Source organism: Danaus plexippus (assembly GCF_018135715.1).
Source record: "Danaus plexippus chromosome 16 unlocalized genomic scaffold, MEX_DaPlex mxdp_31, whole genome shotgun sequence".
Lineage (NCBI taxonomy): Eukaryota > Metazoa > Arthropoda > Insecta > Lepidoptera > Nymphalidae > Danaus > Danaus plexippus.
In genome coordinates, this window is record NW_026869852.1 from 648,241 (window position 1) to 666,436 (window position 18,196).

The window sequence follows — 18,196 nt, forward strand, 5'->3', positions numbered from 1 at the left end:
TAGCATAAAGTGAAAAACTGAACATAATCTGTGTTCTGTGATGTGAGTAGTGAAAAAAGGGGTGTCCAACAGTTTAGTGTTGTGTTTTTATAGAGCAATTAGTGAATAGAGCAGTTAAACATCACTATAAGAAAGTTGATTACAAAGAAATTTCTCTTATTAATTTTCTTAAGAACTTCACTGTCTCCTTGCTCTGTTAGTTACAAAGTGATAAAATACAGGTAAAATAGGAGTTTTAGATGTGTCAAACACAAAACTGCAGAATATTTATTTTTCATACTTGGTTAAATGTTAATTTTAATATATACTGTAACAAAGCTAATAAAATATATATAGGATTAAAGGAATACACTTGGGAGTATTCATTCACCAAAACGGGTATGTATAAGGCTGGGTAAGTATAAGGTAATGTTAGTAGTTTATAAAATATTACTAAACATTTTTCTTTTATTATACCATTATGAAAAAAAAAATGGCGTATTCGAGTGTAGCATAACTCTTTTAGGTGAAATAATTTACCTATAGAACCTCTTATTAAAATAAAAATAATTTCTACTTTTCAGTTACTCAACAAACTTCTGTGCTTCCAGATTGTGTTCATAATAATTAAAAAATTAACGAAATAAATTCATTTGAGATTAAAATTAACATCTTTTATTGTACTATTCTAACGGTCATATCTGCCAAAGAATATAAACAATACACAAATATTTTAAATACACACAGATAATAAATAATCGTAACGTTTGAATGTATAATTCAGATATTCGAACTATTCCTATAAAATTAAAGTTTGTTGGATGTTTTTTAAATGTGGCCTACATCCATGCACAGATTAAAGTTATGATAGAAATGAAACAATAATCGCCAATGTCAAGTTGACTACTACATATTAAAGCATCTTTTGTTTTAAAAAGAAGTAAATAAAAATATTCCAATTAATTGAACGGTTTGTAAATAAAAAATGGACCAACTAAATGCAATAAATCCTGGTAAAATATCACTATATAAATATAATGTAGAGGGCAATTACACACTTAGTTCATATTAGTAATTTTATTTTAAAAATATTGAAATTCTTTAACTTATATTTCTAAATAATATGATTTTAAAGGTAAATATCTTTATTTTATGGCATCGCTCATTCAATAATTAATTCATTTACCAAATTTTCAAGATATGTTTTGTAGCAGTAGAATAAAAATTTGTCACTAAAATTTACTTTTATCTACATAGAATCTCAAATCAAAGGACCAATTTTATGATATGACTTATAAAGTTAAAGTATGATGCTATGAAATAAGTTTTTTTAGAGGAGGATGCTAAAAAATATGAAGCCTATTTGGCTGCTCTTAAGCAACTTCGAAAGTCTTCGTTCGTAGAGGTTACTCCGAGAGAAAAACACAGAAATCAGGAATCCAAGAAACAAGCGTTGTAAGTATTTTACTATTCTACGAATAGGGCGAAGATGAAACTGACGTGTTACAGATGAATTGATGAGTTATTTAAAACATGTGCAAAGTAAGATTTAAATTCATAGAAATAATATTGTTTCCTAGACTAGATGGTATATCAGGTACTTGGAGTACTGTCCAACAGGCGACAAGAATTGCGATCATAGCGTCCCTGGTGCCGGATGAGATTATTTACAGACATTCAGACCATTCCGTTAGAAGTTATGAGACCGCGCTCATGTTTATAGATGTCTCTGGTAAATAATCTAAGAAAAAATATTGGTTTTGTTAAATCTTAGGTTCATTTTTTATAACCCGTATGTTACATTCTAAACGGAGTATTAAATATCGTCGAATTCTCTAAAATGAAAAAAAATCTTTTAAGTCTCAAAGCAATCAGCACATAAGTAGAAATACCCAAATTCTTAAGATTTGTCATTAATTGTTTTACTTCAATTAAGATGATTCAATTAAAAATATCAAGCGTTTGGAGTTACGAAAATTTCAGCAAGTCCCCATGTTCATAAAAGATTTTAATTGCTACTAGCCTCTATCGATGAATTTTTGTTTTCGTTTGACAAATAAAATTGAAAATAGTATTTGTTTAAAGGTTTTACCAAGCTATGTGAGACTTATACGAAAACCGGTGGTGGCCCTTCGAGGCTTACCCAAGTTCTTAATTCTTACATTGGTGCTATGGTTCAAGAAATTTTAACGCATAAGGGGGACGTTTTAAAGTTTTCTGGCGACGCCTTTTTATCAATGTGGAAGAAATCTCCCCGATTAAACATGCAAGATGTCGTTCATACCGCTATTGACTGTGGTTTGTTAATTCAAAAAAATTACGGAAGATACATGACTGACGTTGGAGTGGTTCTAAAAGGTATCAACTAGTGTAAACATTTATATTGTAAATTAAGCGATATTAAAAGCATTACTGTTTCTAATTATGAGATGATTAAAAGAAAAAGAAGTTTTAAGTTATTTCTTATAAAGTACTGCCTGACAGTGCACGTATACAATTCTGAAATCAATTTAATTTGTCCTTAAATCACATTTCTAGTATAGTATAACTTGTATAAATTTCACATAAATATTACAGTCAAAGTCGCTATATCCGCCGGTTTGTCCCATTTTTCTATAATCGGTGGTGGTAATATATCCCAAACGCAATACGTAATAGTCGGTCAGCCGGTGTGGGACGTCAAAATGGCGGAATATATGAGTGCAGCTGGTGACGTTTTAACGTCAGCCAGTGCTTGGATGTATGTCAATGAGGCGGAATATTGCACACAGCCATGCGGAGATGGTAGACATACTAAGGTGAATTTGTAAAGAAATTGGTGTACACTTCTTAAACTTAAGTAACAATAATAAGTTAAAAGGGGACCAGAAGGAGTAATTCTTGTCAAAAATGACAATAAATTATTCAAAATGCAGGACTCACTCGCGTTCATGAATCATGTTAAAATCTGGTTTATAATATTTCGCTTGTTTCTTTTGTACTATTGAATCTTTTTCGTTGATTTATAAGAGAGCCTTGTAAAATAAGGTTTTGAGAACGAATGAATATTTATATAATGTTAAAGGTATTGGGTGTTGGCGCTTCTTGGAAAAGAGTAGAGAAACTGCGTTTTTCTCTAGGAATGAATAAAGGTTAATAAATATAGAATTAAACGATAAAAAATATATAATTTATATATAGACAAAAAAAAAAAACAGAAACCAAAATATCGTTTATTACAGAAACAGACTTCTTTAGCAACGAAAATTTATCAGTTGAAAATTTTTCTGTTTCCGGCATTAATTATCGAGAGTATGCACGTAAGTTACAAAATTAATAAATTAGATTAAAAACACGGATTGTAAGACTAAAGATTTTTAGACGTAATCACATCTTATTTTAACATCGTCTAGATATGGTATCTATCGTATAAATGCATACAGATTATTAAACAATGTTACCAAGTAGCATTATAGAATAATAATTTTAGGTAGGTACAAATATAATTAAATTCATGCTAGATCGTCCAGCTGTGGTAGCAGCGATGCGTGGTACTTGGTGGCCGGCTCTACGTCAATTCATGGTACCGCCAATATTACGAGCGGTTGACAACGACGAACCCATGGACTTTCTCACCGAAGTCCGCCATGTTGTTGTTGTCTGTATAAATATAATAACAAGAACTGTCACAGAGACTGTACTCATTGAGGTTGTTGATACCGCTTACAAATGCGTCTACAGGTATTTTGTATGAATCAAACATTATCTAATATTTGAATTATACTTAGTTGATTAAATTTTAATAAAAATGTATATTTCTAACAATATTGTTATTGTTTGTGCAATTTAGTAGACAAGCCAGGGTGTTAGTTAGAAAGTCTTTTACTCATGTTATTGTTTGAATTCAAAAAAATAATTATATTCCATTATATGCTTAGCACATGAAGCGTCATTTATAATACATATATAGAATTTATAGCCAATTTCAAGTTTGAACTCCATATAAATTGGTTCACAACTGTATTTCCATAATGTATAGCGTGACGTCAGAGGCTGGCGGTCTCGTCAACAAAATCTCAATGTTCGACAAGGACATGATGTTGCTTGTAGTTTTCGGCTTAAGAGGACTCAAGCATGAGGACGAAGCCCAAAAGGCACTTCAATGTGCGTCTCAGTTAAAGGAATCCCTTGATGATGTTAATATTATAAATGTTAGCATTGCAGTTACCTCGGGTTCGTTAAGACTTCAACATTTCTCTATTTCAATTCTCAGAATCTTATGCAATTTAGGCAGAGTTAGGGACTACTTCATGTAATTTCCAGGACTAACATATTGCGGCGTTGTCGGTCATGTACTGAGAAGAGAATATACTGTCATAGGATCAGCTGTCAACAAGGTGATATTTCCATCGGTTTTTGTCGTGGTATTGAGTATTTAGTGTTCTTATATGGAAAACGGGGTAAAAAATTATGAACAATAAAATTACCCTTCCTATCCAAGTTTCCGTTAGTAGAATTCAATTATATTAAAAAACGTACTAGAGAATATTCATTTCAGGCTGCTCGTTTAATGATGGCGTATCCGAATAAAGTGACCTGTGATAAAGAAACTTTTTTAAAGAGCAAAATAAATCAGGAGTGTTTTAAATTGGTGGAGACCAAACCTTTAAAGGGAATATGTAAACCTGGTCCAATATACGAATTCAGTAATCCTAGGTAACGATAAACAAAACTAAACAAAACTGCGTTCTGTAGAGAAACAGCTTATATAGGACTAAAAAAAAACACGACAGTTCTTTATAGCTTGACTCATAAAATAAACATAAATCAGTTAATATTTAGCATCAAAACTGCAGAAAGACGGAAAGAATTACATACTGCCGTCATCCGATTCTTGGTCGTAACGAGGAACTGCGAAAATACAAGATGACCTTACACAATGCGTTGGACGAACATCCGAAAAGCTTCACCAGATACAGAGACCATAAATTCGGCGTAGCGTTTATTGTTAGTCTTACTTTTAACACTCCTTTGATTCTTAAGAACAAGTTTGACTGTTAATGATGTTTCTGTTGCGAATGTTGGATTTTTTTGCTTGCGGTTTACCATACTGCCAGGAATATTACGAAATGAAATCCAAGAAATACATATTTGGTGTTTTTGATTTTGATTTTTAGCAAATTTAAGTTTTTTTACGCGTCTTTCAGGGACCAAAATTGGTTGGAAAGACACGTCTCATGCAAGAGTGTATAAACATTACTCCGTCGTTTGTTATGGTTGATCATTTTGTTCTAACAGAGAAAGACAAGGTATATATATATATATATATTTAGATTTGAATGTGAATTTGAATAAATAATTCTAAGTTTTGTCATTTACGGTGTGTTATGATTTATTTTTATTCACAGCTAAAGTTTGGAATAATACGATTAATAATGAAATCGATTTTCAAATGCGGTGGGAAATTGTTGAGAGAAAATCGCGAGAATAGAATATTGACATCGTAAGCTAAGCCACCAAACAGATTTTTCCCATAAGGTTGATGTTACAGCAATTGGAATAAGCTTACATTGTTTTCGTTCTAGTATTGACATGACGTCATTAGGGCCTCTGGAGATATACGGTATAAACACCGTGTTCGACTGTCGCTTCCCTTTACCCGAAAATTATGCTCCAACGTGCAGATTCCTAGATCAATTTAAAGTCAAGGAAGTCATTAAGGAAATATGTAGGGTGGTAAATAATTCCCTTAATAGATTTTATACCGTTACAAGCAACATTTCTTCAAGTGATTGGTACATTTCGCTTCAAGAATCTGCCGTCTCTACGCGTTGTAGCGGTCGCTGAAGGTCAATATATCGATGATGATTCCTGGCAAATTATAATTCTTCTTTTGGGGGCTAAACTAATTTTTCTACTAGTCAGCATATCAGAAGAAGAAACACTCTCTGGTAAAAACTTGTATTGAATAGAAGTAAATGATGTTCATCAATTACTTTCTTATCCTAATTATTTTGCATTTGATACATGTGATTGTAGCCACAGCTACAATATGCTTAGCTAACGCTATGATAATCAAACTGCCGCTATCGGGAATCGATCGGTGGTACCACGCGGCGTTGGCCTGCCAGCTTCTGGACGTACAGGCAATACAGTCGGACCTGGAAAAGTATGTTTTATTATATTTTAATAAAATACTAATTCATATTTATGAAGTTTCGACCAACATTGGTTTTGTACGCTTAGACTAAGTTGTCATCGTCACACTACATACGGAGCGTTAATAGTTTTTCGTTCATTAATCTCCACACATAATTTAACTATTACATTTAATGAGAGACGTAGTGTGACGATATAAAATCACAATGATCATATTCTACAGTTCCGTTTTCTTTGTAAAACAGATAATAAAAAGATTAGATGATAGGACATAACTTTCTGAAAAAATATCACCATAGCTATTGGATTGATCCGTATTACTGTATATTATAGAAGTGATTGGATATCTTTTTTCTTCTATTCTACTAAGTATAAATTGTCATTAGGATCATTGAAAGTGCAAGTGAAGGTTTGCCGGGGTGGATTCAGAACTTTGTCATATCATTAGTTCAGAGAGGTCAATTAACAATGATGACCATGTCTCGATCAGAGGCGCTGGAGATGGGAGCCGTGACACCGTCACCAGCGCTACTTGAGACGGACACCACTAGTACGTCGTTTGAAGATATCGAATGCAGCAAGGTCAGGATGAAATTAAATCGTTACACTTATAAATGAATACCCGCGAAAGCCCTAGATTTAAAATTCGAATTTTTAAATTTCGAACTAATAAGGCCTGGCAGTTTACGACCAGTTCATGTAATAAACTTTATACCGACAGTTTGATTGTCTCCCGTACACAGATCGTCGAACTTAAATATATACGACGTTTTGTAAACGGTAGACGTTGATACTGATAGTTTTAAGGTGACCATGAAAAGTCGTAGTAAAATGCCATTCGTTTATTCGTAATTACGTTAATTCGAGATCTCAGGTATGTTATAAGGATAGTGAAGGGATTTTTTTATATTTCTTTTAAAGGATAGCTACTCTTACGTACTTAAACAAGGCTCGGTGGCAGAAAACGAAATGATACAAATGGCGGTGCTGACTGACACTTACGACTTCGAGAATATGAAAGTTGACGTGAAAATGGACGGTTAGCGAGTTGGAATTGATTTCCTAAGATGTTAATTATTTAGAATTTTTAGAATTAATAGAATTTTTTCTTGGCTGGATGAAAGGATATTAGGATGATGTTGATTTCTAAAGCAAAAGCAACTTTACGGTTCACCCACTTTTAAAATAATTACGTAGTGGGGCTTAATTATCTCTTAAAACTAAATGTGTTTGCATTTAAATGTATATAGGCTTATACATTAATAATTGTTGGCATGTATCGGGTTATACTCTAGGTAAGGGACATCATACTATCAAAGGACATCCCACTTAAACACTGACCGGATTCTAATTTCGCGTGGTTTATCTAAGGAAAACTTAGGTTAGAGCTAGCGATACATAATAACGGAGAGATTTGCTGTTAATTTTATTTATTTATTAATATTACACACTAATATTGGTGACAAAAGTTAACAGTAGTAGTATTGTTCATAATTCCAGCGCTTATTTTGAAGACTTACGATTCCTTAACGCCTTTCGAGAAAATGCTATTGAAATGTGGCTCAGTGCTGGGCGAAGTGTTCTCGCGCTGCATGCTTTTACACTTGCTGCAGAGCGACTCCCCTCGGAGAGTAGCTCAAGGTTGCCAGATACAATGTTATTCGTTTAAGAACCTGAAAAAAAATGACTTTCTGTTAATCCCTCAACTTTGAGGGTAGAATTAGTTTATTTTCTGAATTCTTGTTTATTTTCTGAATTTCTGAATTCTTGTGTTTCGAGTTTTGGCTTTTTGGCTTTAAAATACAAAAAAAAAAAAATTGATGCCATATCAAATTATTCTCATGAATGATAATAGTTTGACCATATTTATTTGTTTGATTAAAATCTTTAATAGGTAGAGTCAACAATTTTATGGCATGTATTCATCTTTAATTGTTCTAATAACTTTTTTAACACGCTCAAAAATATAGCTGTGGCAAAGTTATTCGCGATCCGGGTACTGGAATGCGAGGGTGGTGATTTTTCGTCTAGCAGTTCGATGGTGCTGGTCCACCTGGCGCCAGCCCTTGAAGCCACTAAAATGCCGCATTGCTCCTGTATTGGAGTCACTGAACCACGTACGATATATATTTTAAACTTAAGAGAAATTGATAATAAAATTCAATCAAATATTATGTAAAAGCTACCGAATACAAATATTAAGTTATAAAAATTATTTATTCTAAGAAATAAGGCATTGAGCTCTTAGATTCGTATGTTATATATAAGATCCGAAAGTATTAGTGTTTTTTTTTTGGTCATGTTCAAGGAATTTTAGTCTCTATATTCTATGAGTCAAAATATATTTTCCAGCTCATTGTCAAGATCTTCCATCGTACGCGTTCTGTGGGTACATGAAATTTAGACACAACATGTTTAGGACAACCACGTATGAATTGTTGACTGAGAGTCAGAAGGTCGGTTTGGTTGTATTGAACATTACTCATAATGATAGTAATATATACATAACATTAATATATAGATATAACATTAATTATATTTCAGGTTGTTTGTGAATAGTGTCAGGGTTTTTTTCTAAATAAATCCCCACTTTTTCATTTCCGATGATTTATGTACGAGCCTTAAAATATTCTTCGTTTAAATTTAGAATGAAATTAACAATAATGTAAACAATGTCCCCATATTGTTGTTTCATTGTATAGTGCGATTTACACGCTCGGTCTCTGCTGTTCTTGGAGCGTTACACCCGGCGTTGTTATTCCTGTGGTGGCGGATGCTTCACACGACTTCTCGGACTAAGGTGTGACGATGTAGGTAACAGATTTAATAACTTGACTTCCATAATGATACGAGAACATTTGATTACACGTAAAATCTATGAAGCTCTATCCTGCCAACGAGACAAGATAAAAAATGTATACAAACGCATAATTACATATTAAAATATTAAGTTTTAATCATTGAAGTATCACAAAAACTTAATTTCTTATACTTAAGAGAGTATTTTTTTAATTTATCACATGACGTAATCCATTGAAATATGATATTGCACTATTTTCGCACAAGGGTGTCAACTAAGTCGTGAAACATTTTTGAGTAAAATATAACATAGTAAATCTTAGTATATGCAAAAGCCTTAGTTTTAAACGTGTGATTTGTGTGAGTTTTGTTTTCTATTCTTTTTTTGGTAAACAATTTCAAAACCATCAGGGCTTAATACATGAGAGCAAGGAACTAAACCAGATCCGCGAGCAGATTTGTGCGTTGAGCACCGAGACTAAGATGACGAGTGATAATAGCGCGGTTGATGCATTTTCCCAGTACCAGGTGAAGAGCAGCTCAATACCATTTCTTTAGCTCGTCGGTAGTCAAAAGTTAAATATACACAATTCAATATTTTTGAATGTATTTATTTTAACATAAAGACGGATGTAGGAAAAGCTTTTAATACGGTGAAAGTTTTAAGCTAGATCTTTGCTTGGATTGATTTTGTTGATCGTTTGCTTTTCAGATGTCAATCAGAAGTGAATCAAATATTCGTGCGTTACTAGATTCTGAGGGTAAGTGAATAATTTATAAGAAAGGATCAGTGGCTATGTATACGTATATATATAATGTTAATGTAACGTTTCATTTCAACAATACGTTTCTGATCATTTTTCATTCTGAAGAGTATCGTATCGTTCTTTTTGTCACACGATGTGTTCTGCTAAGATGTGGTAAGGATTTCAGACGTACCTAGTCGATACTTTCATTATAGACTAGTTAAACAACGTCTCTATACAATATACAAATATTTGCTTTTTATACTATTCGAGAACTGAGGAGTCTATTTTTTTGTAAAAAACACACGTTATTTGTTTATTTGGTGCAGATTTAAGGCGCTTGAGTCGCTCGATGCAAATGTATCGTAAAGATAAGCGTATAAGATCCTTCTCGTCTCTAGAGCTCAGTATTTGTGAATGTTTGCCGATACTTCTCTCGGCTTATTCACAGGCTATAGAACATTGTCACGGCGCAGGTAAATACTTTTTTATGGATGTGGTCTAATCTACTTCCTAAATCAATTGAACCTATTTTTTTATTTAAAAATCATTGCCAGTGAAGGACCTTTAATTTGCTCGATTTTCAGCTTACTAGTACCACAAACACTGACGATAATAAAGAAATAAATTATTTATCAGTTTCCTTAACACAAGTTTGCTTCGTTAAATTAAATACGTATACAGTTTAGTCTTTATAAACCTTCTCACATGAATATAAACCTACGTTGAATTTAAAACTTAAAACACTACGCTTTCAGTTTGACGATGCAAATTAGTAGTACGATTGACGAATTTTAGTTTTAACAGAACTATGTTAGATTTTAATATTTTGTGCACACCCTGATTTGTACTAAGCAAACCTTTGCAGATGATTCTGAAAAATTATTCGAAGCCTATTTAGAGTACGCCGACTTGAGCATAATCAACATGAACATACCGCAGGCTGTTCACTTACTCTCTAAAGTAGAGGAGTTCGTTTTGGTAAATTAAAAGCTATCCTTGGAATTATTATGAATTTTATATTTAATATTTGACGTGTCTGTTAATTTCTGTCAAGAGTGATGCGAGTTCTAAGAAAAACGAGTTCAAATGGGTCAAAGATTTCAAACTGGGTCGCATACATTCGTTGCGCGGCGCTTGTTTGCTCGAGTGTGGTGACTTAGATCAAGCGAGGAAGGAATTGTTACAGGCTATGCGGCTGTTCTGTGATCCCTTCCCGAGTTCCAAGTACGACAATTAACTAATAATCTTATTTTTCTCACTTTTGTTACACATTGAGATCAATCGTAAATTATGTGATGGGTTACAAAGTAAGAATCGTTAATGAAGGTAAGTAGTTTTAAATCGTTAAGTCAGACAGACCTTAAGTCGGATTTCTTGTATAGTTTCAAATTTATTTCTAATCAAATTTGGAATTATAGTAAAATTTTAATTAATAGTTGATTTGTTTTTTATAAATTTTAAAGAATTTCTGCATACAGTCGAATTCGATGAGTATTTTCGCGTTAACAATCAATGTCTGTGAATAGTACGATTAGCATAATTAACTTGTGTGCTGACATTTCGTTACTTCGATAACAAACAACGTTTTTCATTATAATCTTTGTGGTAATTTTACAAAGTGTCGTAAGTAAAAAGATTAAAGACTAATATTGACTATGCAAACTTGTACTAAGCTTCTATATATTTGATTTTTGCGAACGAATTCATCAACAAGAACAAATATTTAGTAAATGTATCTATAAAGAGGCAGTTCCATATTGTTGTCCCAAAAAGTATTCGAAACGGAAGGTAGACTTGAAAATAAAGTTGAAAAATTGATGAAGAAAATCACAGTTAGTAATTAAAATAAAATAGCAATCTAATTTCATACTTTACGGACATTAATATACCTATATACAAATTGTTAAGAACTCGCCGCAAAAAATCCAGTGATGGCGAGCAATGAGACGATGAGTGTACTAAAGTTCTTCATAACAAACAAAGCCTACATCTCATGAGATTATTATATTGTTACTGCAACAGAAACGCGGTGCGGTTCAGAAATTTGAGGGCCTCGTTCAGTCAGATAATGGCACTGTTCATAGTACCTCAGATGTATGTGGCGACCACCAGCGGTTTTGTTGGGGATTTTTACGAAGCTATCGCCTGGACCCTCAATAGGTTGTACAGGTTATTCAATGTAAGTGATGTACAGCATATTCTGATTATTAATTTAAGGAATAAACGTCAATCTAAATTCTAAGCCATCGTTACTATACCAACATCTCTGACCCGTCTAGCAATTAATGTTTAATTTATCTACCCTTATTTTCTCTGGTACTGGTTGAGATCTTAATTTATATACTTTGTAGGAGAGCAAGGAGATGTCAAATGCTGCCCTCGCAGCTAAGTGGTCCATGAATTACGCGTTACGTACCGATTCCAACTTTCGCTTGCTGTGTGTCAGCTATGGAAATATGATATCATCATATAGACAGACAAAAAAGGTAGAATTGTGTATTCTACTAAATAGTAATTGTTATAATCACATAAAAGTAATCGTATGTATTTTGCGGAACAATGGCCAATTCAGATTCAGCGTCGTCGATATAAAACTTTATCTTTTTGAATTGTTTTTTTTTTATCAATGTGCTGCTAACAAAACTCTTTCAAACAGCCAGTTTTTAGACTGAAGACACGCATTGACACCAAGCATACTCGTTCCTATTTACATGTCGTAAGATTAGAATATCCTTAGGACAAGTTTTACATTGTCACACTGCATACGAAATACGAAACTCTTGCCATCTCGTTCTATAATCTACGTTTATACTATAATGAATGAAAAACTGTCATTGCTCCGTCTGTCGTGTTTAAAACTAATGGATTGGCTGAGCATACCAAAGTTTTTATTTTTAACATTTAAATCATACGTTTTAGGTATTAAACTTGTATTTGTGAGAGAAAATTTTTGAACAAACATAACATGAACCTAGCAATATTTAGTTTAAAAATAGACAGTTTTTCTTTCATAGGAAAAATATTCAATATAATTCGATCTTTATCTAGTTCTGGATGTGCCAAAAGTTAGAAAAACGCTCAATGGAACTCTGTCAACGTAAAATCGGCCAAGTGGATGTTATGGAAGTACATGCAATCGGCTATCTTTATATCAGCATATTTTTATTTTAGTAAGTATTTCATCAATTTGGACATCATTTTTGAAAATAGAACTAGTGTAAGAGAATTTATGGAAGACGCCATTCGATATAAGCTAATTAGTAGTAAGAAAAGGTTTATTTTTTATAATAAAGTGTTCATAAAATTATCAATACTAAGCGTGGAAGTCGGCAAGAAAATGGAGAGTCTAGAGTTTGGTCTGTCCGTAATGAGCATAATGACGACGCTCACGGACCTACCCACGAGACAGATACTGGTCTTGTGGATCCTGAAGCTACTGCTGACCGAGATGAGACTGCAGCAGATGGTCGCCATCATGAGGGAGTTCCTCTTCCACACCGACCATTATGATTTGAGCTGTTAGTTTTTGTCAATTTTTAATTTTTTGCAGGATAATAATGGATCCTATTAGTTTGGGTTATAGTTAGACAATTTTTATTATTTATTCAAATAACCAACCAAAAGTGGTTTAATATTTACTCTATGTATATTTACTCTCGTGAAAATATTATATATAATTTGATTTAGTTTTCTTTCTAAGTTTCCAATAGGATTTTAATAACAAAATTGTTTATATTTAAATTTTTCTGGAAACGTTGCCTTTCTTATTAACAAATATCTTTAGATAAAATCTCCAATGTGAGTGCAATATATCAATCTAAGGATATTTTTAAAATATATAAGTATAACAGTTTGCGAACCTAAAAGTAGAGCTACGTTACAGTTTTCTCTCTGAAAATAATTTTTATAAATTCCGGGAAGCGTCACAGTTTTTTGTGAAGCTGCTATATTTTTGATTATTTTCATATATCAACATTAAAACAATTTTATTGACCGTGTAGCTGAAACTTGGTACTATTACTACGCGATTGTGATACTCCTTGACACGGGATACAGTGTGGAGCCGTACCGGACGTGTGAAAAATTTTATATAAAAAAAGGTGAAACCATACTGAGGACCAAAACGCCGGAAGCACCCTGGAATTTTTTCGTTTGCATGTGGCTCGTGTAAGGAAGCTATTTTCGTTATTAAATTGCCTTTAAAACTATCCTAAGAATATCATCTTTAGCGAGGTGATACTATGATACAAGTGATAGTAGTTAGTTATCTTCCGAAATCACAACTTCAGCACAATCCGTACTGGTGCTTGGGAGAGATGTGTCGTTTGGGAAGAGAGGATAAAGAAATTGCAAACAGCTAAGATAGAGAAACACGAATACAAAATTATGATACTTGTAAGATTGGCCGAGGGTTTCCTGATCATGTTGGTGCGGGAGGTACATGAGCGTCATTAATAAATATACCTATATATTTATTTAATTTACTATAAATATTAAACTGCTCTGTCCAACAGATCGATAACCGAAATATTAAAAAAATTCAACGTTTACACAGCACTCTGAAATACTTATTCAAAGATATGAACAAGTGTTGCAAACATGTTCCTATATTTAAACCTAGGTGATTATAATGCAATTTTTTTTTAATCCAAACATTAAAATTGTTATTTATAATTGATTTTTTTCTAGAGTTTTATTACTAAGTGCGTACTACTACTTTATAAAGGGCGATAAAATACGCGCCTACAACTCTCTGAATAAAGCCAGCGAATGGAGTAAAATTTACTCTCATGGCACTTTACTTATATGGATTGAACACACGAGAGACGTAAGTTAAAGGATCAGTTTAATGACATTTTTTGGAGAAATAATCATTTCAAATGAGAATTACCTGTGTAATATTCAGCTGTATAGTTGAGTCATACGTATCATAAAATCTACCTCCCACATATTAGGTCGGTGCCCCTGAATCGAAATTTAAATTTATGCGGCAATGAATCGCTGTCATGTAAGCGTTGTACATCAATTGTAATTTTCGCGATTGTTTAAATCATTTTTAATTGTGTCAGGTCAATGATATCACAGCATAGGCCGTTTCTGAACGTATTTCAATTCATCTGACCTTTTAAATTTTTAACAGGCTGTATGAGTTTAAGTTGTCAAACTTAAATCTTGTTCTCTCGTTAATGATTGGATAACTTTTTGTTTATTTTTAACCCCGTACTAAGAATATGGGTTCAGTAATAATTTGTTTCAGCACTGGAGGGGGACCCTGAATCCGAAGCTAGAACACTATTGGGCAGAACACATCGAGGCTGATAATGTTCTGGACTATAGAGACTTCGATTTAGAGAAAGGAAAGCAAATCGTCCCATATACTTTACCCTTACCCAATGATTTACTTCAAAAATTTTAATGACATTATAGATTACATAAATAAATAGTTTTTAAATTTAAAGAGCCTCAAATATGAAATTGCTGCTCATGACGATCTAAGCTATACGTTTAGTGTAGTTTGTTTTGATTGTTAAGAGGAGACAAGTATTTAGACAAAAAAGGTTCTTCACGAAATATGAGCAAAAAAAATATATCAAAGATAAACATATCAACATATCATACTAAATATCTATTAATATATCATTGTAAAATTTAAACAGTTCATAACCAAATCTCTTTAACTTCGGTTCAATTGCAGAAAATTTAATGACTGAAAATTACTAAGTAATATATTTTTCTAGCTTTTGCCCGTGACTCTGTCCGCATGAACATCAGACTTGTTCACTGCCACAATGGCCCCTAAACCCAAACTACACTTCATGGGCTACCCATGTAGTTTTGGGATGGGTACCATGTTTGTGCTTGGGGTGAAATATTTTATAAGCTGATTATATGGAATATTGGCTAGATATCACGAAGCAAAATTATGGTGTGCAATTTAAACGGAATGGAAATAAAAAGTAGCCTATGTCCCTCTCTAGGTTCCCATCTTTATCTATAACAAAATTCACCAAAATCAGTTCAGCGGTTTAGGTGTGAAAACGTAACAAACGGACAAGCAGAGTTACATTCGCATTTATAATATAAGAATGGATTCTAAACTCGTATAACTACACATACAAATAATCATAAGGAATAAAACAAGATATAAATATGAAGGTATATTATAATTGTGGAAAAGCGTGTAATGGTAAACAATAAATAAATCATTAGACCAGAGTCAGTGTCTCTTCAAATAACCACATGTTATTATACATATAACCACATGTTATTATACATACAAAGGTAGCACCAAGATGTATAAATATAATCATAACAATTGTAACCGATCTTGCTGCCTTAAAATCAATAATTGCAGTGAAAAATATGCCAAACTGATATAATAAACTTAATAACTATTAACAACAGCATTGTTACCGAATTTAAATTCCTACCGAGAGAATTGTTCTAAACATAAAAAGAGTTTTTATATTTAGTGCATTCCAGATATCATAAAAGTAACAATTAATCTGTGCAAAGCATAGAAGAAATATTTCTTTTACACTTTTTCTAAGGAAATATAATAAAACACTGAAGTTTATTTAACTCGACAAACTGCAAGATTTAATTGATGTATTATATCAGTAATTTATATTTTTACCATTCAATGGGTGAAGTAAAAGCTTTGCTAATAATCTAGTACCTTAATTTTTTTGGCACTCCGCACTAGAAATATCCATCTATATTTCATCACAAGTAACCTAGGTATTTAATTAACCTAGTAATTTCAACAGTTGATTAATTACAAATTTCAAATGTTTACCCTACTAACAATTGCGAACAAAACTAAATTTACATTTAAAACTCATTCAATTGATAGAGTACTTAAATAAACATTGTGACTGGTACAGTTACCTTCAAAGTGTTAAAATCTTAAAGACAATTTATTTAATAATAATATTTAAACCTAATCCATTCCTTAATTATGTTCAATAAGAAATATTGTTTTGTAACAAAGCTCAAATAAAATGGTCGATATCTGGCTGGTTTTAATATCTCCTTTAAAGAAAATTTAAAATGCTAATATCAAATCATTACACAGAATATCATAAATTTATCAATACTTAAAATATTATTATAAAGTACCAAATATTTACAAACCTTGAGAATACAAACACCAAATGACCAATAAAAAGTAAAATTTATCAACAGCCTTATTGTCATCACAAAAAAATCAAGTTTCCTGCACATATCTACGAGAGCAGGTAATCCTTCAAACACTGGGGCAGAGGTAATGATTTAACAGAATTATTTTTAACATATTGAAGTATGGCATCTCGGCATATATTCTGTAGACTATTCACTGAAACAAAATGATTGAATTTATTAATAATTGAAGAGCAGTTGTCCAAAAATTTGCTTAAATGAAATAGTAAATTACCTCCATATAATTGAATAATTTTTACTCGTTTTGTTGTCCCATATACGTCTACCACTGCATGTAAGGGCCCACTCATGTAAGGTATAGCTTTAGCACAAGGACCCTGTTCTTCGCCATTTATTATGAAATGCATTTCTGCCAGGTCAGGTTCATCTTTGCTAGTCTTTGGGCATGGTACATACATAACTCCAATGCGACTTCCTGCGTCCATAGGCAAAATACCCTGTGGTGACCCCTTTTGAGACAAATTCTGAGGCCTTAGAATCATTTTGGAAACAAATCCTCTAGGAGTTCGGACGCTGTGACCATTTCCAAGAACCGATACTCTGGAGTCGTTATCGCGACGAACTGATCCTTGATTTACAAGCTCAAAAGTACTTATAACATTGTTCTGAGATTTCGATATAGGAAAGATCCATGACATACCCGTATTAGCGAGATCGGGTAGTGCGTATTGGGGTAAACCTTTATCACCTAGCGCGGCGGTCTGTGGGTCAAGTAGTGTTAGACCGAGGCGCATATGACCACTCCACCCTCGTTCCGTTTTTTCTATTTCAACTAAAAATATTTCACCGGGTAATAGAGGCTTCTCGCTAAAAGTCAGGCCGTGAGCAAAACTTGTTTTTCTGTATGCCACTGTATTGTCTTCGAATAAAATAATATTTGAACCATGATAATGGTGAAACCGGGACAACATGTTTTTGCAATTTTATTCAGATCCAACTAATAACTTATATTAGAAACTAGTTTTTTATAAATATAGTAAAATAACTATCTAATATTATTGACTTATAATAAAACAAAATTCAAATTTCATTTTTGATACATGAAAATAAAAATAGTAGCACTTCAAAGTTCCAAACAATACAGATGACATCGCTCATCTGTCAATACTAATGCTCATTGCTCATTTGTTAATAAGGTGAAGGAAAACAGGCAAAAAGGGGCCAATAGACGTTTTTTCTTCTGTAATAATTGTATAACAAATAAGATTTTTTTTCACTATATAACTATTTTTAAAAAAGATTTTTTTACTTATTTAGTTAGCATCTTCCCATATTAATATCTTATCATTTACCACATTTTTTAAATGAAATTTTAAAGGTCCGAAGCT

General features: G+C 32.6%; 3 protein-coding genes across 3 annotated transcripts; 2 read left to right on the forward strand and 1 right to left on the reverse strand.

Annotated features, from left to right (window-relative positions):
* Positions 1-1,262: 1,262 nt before the first annotated feature.
* LOC133320308 (adenylate cyclase type 10-like) lies at positions 1,263-3,309 on the forward strand. Its single transcript, XM_061528274.1, has 6 exons — positions 1,263-1,434; positions 1,560-1,711; positions 2,065-2,337; positions 2,557-2,777; positions 3,044-3,110; positions 3,201-3,309. Exons 2-6 carry the CDS (start codon positions 1,693-1,695, stop codon positions 3,293-3,295), a joined length of 675 nt encoding a protein of 224 aa, XP_061384258.1. The 5' UTR covers positions 1,263-1,434; positions 1,560-1,692; the 3' UTR covers positions 3,296-3,309.
* A 176-nt stretch (positions 3,310-3,485) lies between these two features.
* LOC116772012 (adenylate cyclase type 10-like) lies at positions 3,486-15,792 on the forward strand. Its single transcript, XM_061528275.1, has 30 exons — positions 3,486-3,699; positions 3,998-4,191; positions 4,282-4,355; positions 4,517-4,674; positions 4,815-4,965; positions 5,166-5,267; positions 5,367-5,461; positions 5,544-5,694; positions 5,771-5,909; positions 5,998-6,127; positions 6,504-6,699; positions 7,039-7,156; positions 7,618-7,758; positions 8,088-8,234; positions 8,470-8,573; positions 8,820-8,927; positions 9,328-9,444; positions 9,629-9,677; positions 9,992-10,138; positions 10,531-10,643; positions 10,720-10,889; positions 11,688-11,844; positions 12,017-12,151; positions 12,714-12,835; positions 12,984-13,183; positions 13,667-13,832; positions 13,955-14,102; positions 14,180-14,286; positions 14,355-14,493; positions 14,923-15,792. The coding sequence occupies exons 1-30, from the start codon at positions 3,503-3,505 to the stop codon at positions 15,079-15,081; spliced, it is 4,134 nt and encodes a 1,377-aa protein (XP_061384259.1). The 5' UTR covers positions 3,486-3,502; the 3' UTR covers positions 15,082-15,792.
* Positions 15,793-15,810: 18 nt separating this feature from the next.
* On the reverse strand, positions 15,811-17,965 carry LOC116772078 (neuralized-like protein 2). The gene is made up of 2 exons (XM_032664112.2): positions 17,083-17,965; positions 15,811-17,004 (listed from the first exon to the last, which is right to left on the reverse strand). The coding sequence occupies exons 1-2, from the start codon at positions 17,777-17,779 to the stop codon at positions 16,895-16,897; spliced, it is 807 nt and encodes a 268-aa protein (XP_032520003.1). The 5' UTR covers positions 17,780-17,965; the 3' UTR covers positions 15,811-16,894.
* Positions 17,966-18,196: the final 231 nt, after the last annotated feature.

Excerpts from the sequence above, each read along its gene's own strand:
- LOC133320308 (XM_061528274.1), top strand. Across the intron at positions 2,338-2,556 it reads CGTTGGAGTGGTTCTAAAAG|TCAAAGTCGCTATATCCGCC; the intron begins GTATCAACTAGT and ends TAAATATTACAG. Across the intron at positions 2,778-3,043 it reads GAGATGGTAGACATACTAAG|GTATTGGGTGTTGGCGCTTC; the intron begins GTGAATTTGTAA and ends ATAATGTTAAAG.
- LOC116772012 (XM_061528275.1), top strand. The coding sequence starts at position 3,503 with ATGCGTGGTACTTGGTGGCCGGCTCTACGTCAATTCATGGTACCGCCA. Across the intron at positions 5,695-5,770 it reads TTAAGGAAATATGTAGGGTG|AATCTGCCGTCTCTACGCGT; the intron begins GTAAATAATTCC and ends TTTCGCTTCAAG. Across the intron at positions 7,759-8,087 it reads CCCTCGGAGAGTAGCTCAAG|CTGTGGCAAAGTTATTCGCG; the intron begins GTTGCCAGATAC and ends TCAAAAATATAG.
- LOC116772078 (XM_032664112.2), bottom strand. The coding sequence starts at position 17,779 with ATGTTGTCCCGGTTTCACCATTATCATGGTTCAAATATTATTTTATTC. Across the intron at positions 17,005-17,082 it reads AATTATTCAATTATATGGAG|TGAATAGTCTACAGAATATA; the intron begins GTAATTTACTAT and ends ATTTTGTTTCAG.